The 8,140-nt window shown below is 44.2% G+C and overlaps 1 protein-coding gene across 9 annotated transcripts in view; it reads left to right on the top strand.

Moving 5' to 3' along the window:
* Positions 1–8,140, top strand: part of MACF1 (microtubule actin crosslinking factor 1) — a 327,256-nt gene that overhangs the window by 157,029 nt on the left and 162,087 nt on the right. For all 9 annotated transcript variants that reach the window (XM_049695358.1, XM_049695322.1, XM_049695320.1 and 6 more), the window contains exons 11-19: positions 172–299; positions 382–475; positions 673–827; positions 1,511–1,787; positions 2,768–2,896; positions 3,611–3,688; positions 4,410–4,571; positions 5,934–6,038; positions 6,828–6,923. In XM_049695358.1, coding sequence (XP_049551315.1) covers positions 172–299; positions 382–475; positions 673–827; positions 1,511–1,787; positions 2,768–2,896; positions 3,611–3,688; positions 4,410–4,571; positions 5,934–6,038; positions 6,828–6,923 — 1,224 coding nt within the window. The remainder of the gene's footprint in view (positions 1–171; positions 300–381; positions 476–672; positions 828–1,510; positions 1,788–2,767; positions 2,897–3,610; positions 3,689–4,409; positions 4,572–5,933; positions 6,039–6,827; positions 6,924–8,140) is intronic.

Raw genomic sequence — 8,140 nt, 5'->3', positions numbered from 1 at the left:
TTTTTCTCACCTAGAGGTGAGGTACTGCTAAAATATTTGGTTGTTTTCTCTTATTAGTCAATGGAGAAAACTGCTGAATGGCTGGGTAAAGAAGCAAAAAATTAATTAAAACTGGGACCTGAGGGCATGGCTGTGTTTTTGGACTAAAAGGGTTATCTCTGGGTTTTTTAGGTATGGATTGAATTTGGCCGAATTAAACTGCCTCAAGGTTATCACCCTAATGATGTGGAAGAAGAGTGGGGAAAACTCATCATTGAGATGCTGGAGCGAGAGAAGTCACTTCGACCAGCTGTAGAGAGGTGGGTCCAGAGCCTGCAGGTGACATTACTTACTGGGCTGCTTTGAGGCCTGCACTTGACTATGGTCTTGATCTCATTTTAGGCTGGAATTGCTGCTACAGATTGCAAACAAAATACAGAATGGTGCTTTGAACTGTGAAGAAAAACTGACATTAGCTAAGAATACACTGCAGGCTGTAAGTCTGACTGTTCTATCTCACTTCTTATGTCACATGTTTTCCACTTCTAACCTTGTGCTCTAATGGTTGAAGTCAACAGTTAAGGGATCCAGCTTCCTTTCTCTTGGAATTGCAGTGGACCGCGTGGCTCCCTTGGTCCTAGTGGGTGGGAGCAATGGGAGTTTTCCCACTCTTCTTCTCCCTTTCTCTCTCAGGACGCTGCTCACCTGGAATCAGGACAACCAGTGCAGTGTGAGTCAGATGTCATCATGTACATTCAGGAGTGTGAAGGTCTCATCAGACAGCTGCAGGTGGATCTCCAGATCCTAAGGGATGAGAATTACTACCAGCTAGAAGAGCTGGCTTTTAGGTGAGAAACATGGGACTTAAATGGAGGGCTTGCTTACTGCTGAGGCTCAAGGATCAAGAGTCGGGCACTGAATCTCGTAACCTGGATGCTAGAGGTCAGCGTCTCAGTGGGGATGTTATAGGTATTTGGGGCAGGAAAATTCTCATGGTAGAAGACAGTCTCCCTTTACTGTTGGCCCTGCCCACTAAGTACCTGTAGGGTTCCCTAATCTTTGTGTGGCATCTTATAACGCCCCCACATGCTTCCGGGTAACTGCAGCCGTGTGGGACCACGTCTGCTTTAGAACTGCTGGGGTGATTCGATGTAGCATTTCATGGAGGAGGAAACCAACACCCACAGAGGGGATGAGGATCTTTGTACAGAGCCGAGACTAAGAGCCGCATCTTTTGACCCCTAATCCATGGTTTATTCTGTTATATCATCCAAGAGTTATAAGAACTGGTATTGATTTATTGCCTCCAGTTAATGCTGTGACTTGGCATTTGCCTCAGTGACAGCTCTGAACGATGAAGATGTTAATAATATCACCTTGCATTCACAGAACACGTTTTCTTTCTCAAAACACTTTTCCTAATGTGATCTCAGTTTTATTTTTACCTCATCTTTGTCAAATGGATAGGGAAGATTTTATCTTAAAAAGCACGTTACAGATTTAATCTTTTCTTTCTCGTCTTCCATTTCAGGGTCATGCGTTTGCAGGATGAGCTGGTTACCTTGCGTCTAGAGTGCACAAACTTGTATCGGAAGGGCCATTTCACTTCACTTGAATTGGTTCCACCCTCTACTTTAACCACTACTCATCTGAAGGCAGAAGCCTTGACCAGAGGAACCCATTCTTCTTCTACCTCCTGGTTCCGAAAGCCCATGACTCGGGCTGAACTTGTGTCTATCTCCTCCTCTGAAGATGAAGGCAACCTCCGATTTGTGTATGAACTACTGTCTTGGGTGGAAGAAATGCAGGTGGGTGTACATTCCAAGTGCTTATGCAGTGCACTGAGGTTTACTGGATACAGCAGCTTGTCTCAGAGGGTTAGGTTGCTCTATGCCCCTTGTATAGATCCCCTCAATTATTGCTGCTACCTGGGACCCAAGCCTCCTTCTCTATTAAATTTTGAAAGGATAGGATCAGTTCAGATCCTCAAAATCCCATACTAAATGCATAGGCTTTTCTAATTTGAAGCCCTTCAGGAATCTCTTCCCTTCAGCCAGCTGTGCTCTAAGTGGGAGCTGGTGGAAGAAGTTGCAGAGTCTGTAAATCTGTTATCTTTTCTGAAATTCTCTCATTGTCAGAGGAGCTGCTTCTCTACTGTTGTTTTTGTCTCAGCTCTTAAGAGTAAGCAAGACTGCTGTGTTTCACAGTTCTCAGGGACATTATTTACATGTATTCTAGGATAATGGTTCAAGTTCAAGATTTTCCTGTTATCCTCTAACCCTTTTATTTTGTATTAAATTCTTCCCATCGTTGGATGATGGATTTTCCATGTACCAATAAATAAAAATATTCAAAGGCAAGCTGTTTTACAATTTTCTTCCATTGGCCAATAGTTGGTGGCATGAATGAAGCTTAGTATTTACAGATATTTATTTCTTATCTCCATTCTGATTGTGAAATGGAGAGACCCCATAAAGGGAAATGCCTAAACTATAAAGTTAAGCATTTCAGCCTGTGGGAATGCCTTTCTGGTTGGTAAATGCAGGGATGTATTCCCATAATGCAGCAGCAAAAGGCTGCTTCTGCTGCTATAGGTGGTGGGGTTTATTCTCCAGTTCCTTGGGGGTGGTTATGGCATACTTTCCTGTAAGAGACCAAAATGGAGATAGTTTAGATGTCCTTTTTCTCAATCCCCTCTCCCCAGCCCCTTTGTCCAAACTGATTGTGACAGTTTTCTTTTTCTGCCAACTTAGCAGTAAATTATATTTGTAATTTTTCCTTTTTTCAGATGAAACTGGAACGAGCAGAGTGGGGCAATGACCTGCCTAGTGTGGAGTTGCAGCTGGAAGCACAGCAGCACATCCACGCCAGTGTGGAAGAACTGGGCTCAAGTGTCAAAGAGGCCAGGCTATATGAGGTGTGTGGCATTCAGAATCCATTATGGGAGGCTGGGGTGGCTGTGCACGATGGGACAGTGCACAGCGCAGCTGTCCCTGTGGAAAAGAAGGATACCCACGAGCAGCACTTGACCACAGGTCCCCTCAGCACATGAAGCGTCTCTTGCTCTTTGAAATAACCTTGTGAGAAAGGTGTTTTTTATTAACCCCTTTTTAGTAAAAAGAATAGTGATACTGAAAGCTAAGGTCAAAATTAGTAAGTAGTGAATGCAGTTTCCAAACTCAAGCCCTCTGCTCCAAAGGTTCATGCTCTTTCCACTTCACCATCTACCTGCAATAGAGAACTGGAGAGAAAAACTATTCACTTGGTCTCTCCTCTCCCTCACTCTTTCTATCTTCCCATTTTAAATTTCAACTCTCCTCTTCCAAAAAGCAGCTGAGTAGTTGGAGGAATCACCAGGTATAGGTTTTGCTTAGAAACCTCCCAGAATTACTGGAAGCACAAGACCATGAGGTCATTCAGTTGTGCTTACTCTGCTGGACTGTTCCTCACTCAGTGCTGCTCTGAGCTATGCAGTCTCACCTGGAGATTTGCTGTGCAAGCTTCTGTTTTCTCAGAGTAACCAGTCTCCATCTATGTGCAGACATAATATTTACATAGTTGAAATCATGCTGTAGATATAGTTTACTTACTGTTTCTCTAATATATTTTTATTTCATTCCTTTCTTATCAGGGAAAAATGTCCCAAAATTTTCATACCAGTTATGTTGAAACTCTTGGAAAGCTGGAGACACAGTATTGTAAATTGAAGGTGAGTTTTGACTAACTCTCTTTTGTTCTGTTCATGGAGAATGTGGTTCCCTAATTCAGAAAGCTCTTGGTTTGAGCCTGTTTTGGTTTTCTGTTTATTAGTTTTATATTGTTCACTGTGCAGTTGTTCATACGTATCATAACATTTTCTCAATTTTCTTAATGGATCAAAAACCACTGCCCCAGAAAGTTTTAAGTAAGTAGAGCTTATCCTAGTTATCATACTTCACCAAAGCAGTGGGTGTATGTGCTCTGAGGCATCAAAACTAAGTCTCCCCCCGCCACCACCCCCGCATGGCTTGCGGGATCTTAGTTCCCCAGCCAGGGATTGAACCAGGGCCCTCAGCAGTGAGAGCATGGAGTCCTAACCACTGGAACGCCAGGGAATTCCCAAAAACCAGAAGTTTAAGATTGACAGGGAGGGGACTCCTCTTCTGTCTGTTGTTCTTCATTCCTGTCTTTCAAGATGTCCAGAGTAGGACAGTTCCAGGATCATTCTTTATCCAGGGAGCCCCACACACGCCTGGCGTGGGATTGACACGGGCTCTCTGGGAGTCCCATACCAAACTTGTACTAAATTTAAGTCTGTGGAGAAGCACCCAGAGATTGAAAAATCAAGGCTGAGTTCATTTTCTCAGCTATTCTTTGCTTTGACGTCAAATGTGATATATCGTACAGATGAAAGCCTAGCAGTCTAACCTTGTAATCCTGCCTTTGTCTAGGAAACTTCTAGCTTCCGGATGAGGCACCTTCAGAGCCTGCATAAATTTGTCTCCAGAGCTACAGCTGAGTTGATCTGGTTGAATGAGAAGGAGGAGGAGGAACTAGCATATGATTGGAGTGACAACAATCCCAGTATCACAGCCAAGAAAAATTACTTCTCTGTGAGTCTAGCACAACAGACCTGTCATATTTTGTAATAGCAGCAGAAGGAGCCAGAGGGGCTAGTCTGCTGAGAGCTTGGGTTTCTGGATTTGCATTTTGTTAGATAGAAATAGGGACCCTGCTTAATGCATCTGTTCCTGTGAGAAAGTGTATATGGAGAAGAGGGGAAATCGAGCCCTTGAATGAATTTATTTAGAATGCATTTAGAAAGGCAGTGTCTTGGGTGAAGAGAGCAGCAGTCTGCAAATTGAATCATTTCAGAAGCAGTATAACTTTGTGGTCAAGGTTATAGGCTTTGGAATGAGATAGACCTAACATCAAATTCTTATTCCTCCACTTATTAGCTCTGTGACCTTGGCAAGTCATTTACTCTCCCTAGACCTCTGTAAAATGGGATAATAGTAGCACTTCAGAGCGTTGTGTAAAAGGTTAATAAGTAAGATTTAGTAAGTTAATATAGCAAAGCACTTAGTATAGGGCTTAATGTTGTTTAACTGAGGTATGTTCTTGGCTTCTTACAAATTCTGAATTCTCTTTAATTCATTCAACAATTGTTTGGTCTCCATCTCTTGGTTTGTAAAATGGGAAGGAAAATTCAGCATTGGCCAATGCAACACTGCTTTTTATGCTTTTCAGTGAAAGATAGAAAGTAGGATTGTTTTTTTGTTATTTTCAGTTTGCCCACATTTCAGAGAATTTTTCAGGATATTATGAACCCCATGAAAATAGGAAGCTTTTTAATAGCACTTAAAACTTCATTAGAGAGTGGTATATGATTCTTCTGAAGTAAAGAAGAAACAGTAGATACTATAATACAATAAACAGTCTGTATGAGAACAGAAATTAGGCTATGATAGAGACGTAAAGAAAGGGAGCATCGAGGAGAAGGGGTCAAATCTGATAGAGAGGATCAGTACCCAGCTGCACAGAAGAGCTGGCTTCTAAACCAGGTCCTAAAGTGTTAACGGAATGTAAAGGCGGAGCAGGGCACTGCAGCTGAGGGTACAGTCTGAGCGGAGCCAGCCAGTCGGGGATGCGGATCAGGTACCGTGTTCTGTGGGTGCTGACCTGAACCATCCACACCAGCCACGTTCCCTCCTTTCTTGCCTTCAGTCTCATGCTGTGTGACCCCACTTACTCAGGCCTGGCTCAGATCCCATATCCTTTTGAATCATTCTCCTGTAATTCCAGCACTTTTGCTCTTCTCTGAAATCCTCTGGCGTGTACTGTTTATGACTCTCATTTTGGCACTAACCCTGGGCTGCGGACTCCTATAAAGTAGGGCAGGGAGCACAGTTTTTTCTTTATTGCTACTCCTCCCTTAACAGCACTTACTGAATAAAATTGAATTCAATTTTCAGGAATTGACAATGGAACTGGAGGAGAAACAGGACGTGTTTCGGTCTCTACAAGATACAGCCGAGCTGCTGTCACTTGAGAACCACCCAGCCAAGCAGACTGTGGAGGTGTGTGACTTGAAGGTGTGAGGGTCAAGTGCTCAGAGGTTGTTACTATACAAGTATTCAAATCAGAGACTTAGCTCTGCTGAGGGACTTGGACCAAGTGTCAGGGAGTCATGTGTCTTGGGTCTTCTCCCTTTTCTTCCCAGCCCCCAAAAGACTGCAAACAGTTTTGTTAATAGTCTAAGGAGGATACTACGTGAAACAACAGAAACGATATTGACTCCTTGCTTCACGGGGAAAGTGACTTGAACCGTATTTTTTCTTATTTTTAAGTTTTTTTTTTTTTTTTTTTTCTCCCCCACGTCGTGAGGCTTGTGGGATCTTAGTTCCCTGATCAGGGATTGAACCTGATCAGCAGTGAAAGCGTGGAGTCCTAACCACTGGACTGCCAGGGAATTCTGAACCATAGTTTTTCAGATAACTGTCTAGACAGACCCTGCGTGCCTTTTGGTGTGGTGCCTGTGTTCAGAGAAGAGATTCCGTGGAGGAAGCCAGGAGAGACTGGCTTAGGCCTGGGTTTTGCTGACCAGGTCATTTAGTTGCAAATGAGTGTGGAAGAGGCCTTTTCTGGGTAACCCCTTCTAATGAAACCATGTTGGATGAAAGACAAACCTCTGTCTCGTGGGAAGCTTTGAGCAGATGCCAGTCTCTCCAGATAAGTGGCAGGTATCTCCACTTATCCTCTGTTGGCCTCTCTAGCATTAGCAGAGGTGTACTTGGAAGAGTGCATCACACATATGTAGCAGGTCTGTTAAACCTATGCCCTTCTGTCCTTTTACCTGGTTGTTGCAGGCTTACAGTGCTGCTGTCCAGTCCCAGTTGCAGTGGATGAAGCAGCTGTGCTTGTGTGTCGAGCAGCATGTGAAAGAGAATACTGCTTACTTTCAGGTACGTGGGCTATTGTGTGTGTGTGTGTGTGTGTGTGTGTGTGTGTGTGTGTGCGCGCGCGCGCGCGCAGAGAGGATGAGGAGAATATTTTTTTTCATTCAGGCAAGAGATTGTGAGTGTGATTGCATGTGTTGGTGTGTACCTGCAAGCATGTACACGGGAGGGGTGAGGTTAGAAACACATCTATATCAGTTACCCTTTACTGTATAAACCACCACCCCAAAAGTTAGTTGCTTAGAGCAACAACCGTTGGCTCAAGATTCTGTGAGTTGGCAGTCTGGGCTAGGCTCAGCTGAAGGTCTGGGCTAGGCTCAGCTGAAGGCTTTTATTCATCTTGCCTGGGTGACACGTGGCTGTAGGCAGTGGGCAGGCAGGTTGGGGGCTGGTTGGCCCCAAATGGTGACACTCACACATCTGACATTTGGTTGGGGTGATGGGGTACAAGTCCACATGCAAGTCTCTAGCATCCAGTAGGCTATCCTAGGCTTCTTCACAGAATACCTGTGTTTCACAAGCAGCCAGAGAAGGCAGGCCCTGGTGCACAAGCATTTTTTTCTGCTCTCACGTGTATTAATGTGCCATTGACTAAAGCAAGTGATGTTCCCCCGCCCAGCTTCGGGGAGGTGGGGGGGAAATAGACTCCACCTCCTGATGGGAGGGGCTGTAAAATATTAGAACCGTTTTTTGTTTTTTTGGTTTTTTTTTTCCTTTAATCTGTTGCTACATCAAGAACATACTGCTTGGGCTTCCCTGGTGGCGCAGTGGTTAAGAATCTGCCTGCCAGTGCAGGGAACACGGGTTCGAGCCCTGGTCCGGGAAGATCCCACATGCCATGGAGCAACTAAGCCCGTGCGCCACAACTACTGAGCCTGTGCTCTAGAGCCACGTACCACAGCTACTGAAGCCTGCATGCCTAGAGCCCATGCTCCGCAACAAGAGAAGCCACCGCAATGAGAAGCCCGTGCACTTGCAACGAAGAGTAGCCCCCACTCACCGAAACTAGAGAAAGCCGGCATGCAGCAACAAAGACCCAATGCAGCCAAAAATAAATAAATAAAATAAATAAATTAAAAAAAAAAAAGAACATACTGCTTGTTTTCAGGTGAGGGTGGGAAGAGGAAATAAGCTGTTATCTCTGTTTGGATTTGCTCTTAATTAAATAAGCTCCCTGATCATTTTGTAATCATATCAATGAATTGAGATACTCAACGTCTAGG

The sequence above is a fragment of the Orcinus orca genome, chromosome 1, assembly GCF_937001465.1.
Source record: "Orcinus orca chromosome 1, mOrcOrc1.1, whole genome shotgun sequence".
NCBI classification, from domain to species: domain Eukaryota; kingdom Metazoa; phylum Chordata; class Mammalia; order Artiodactyla; family Delphinidae; genus Orcinus; species Orcinus orca.
Note: the sequence above shows the minus strand (reverse complement) of the source record. Positions and strands in the feature narration are given on the sequence as shown.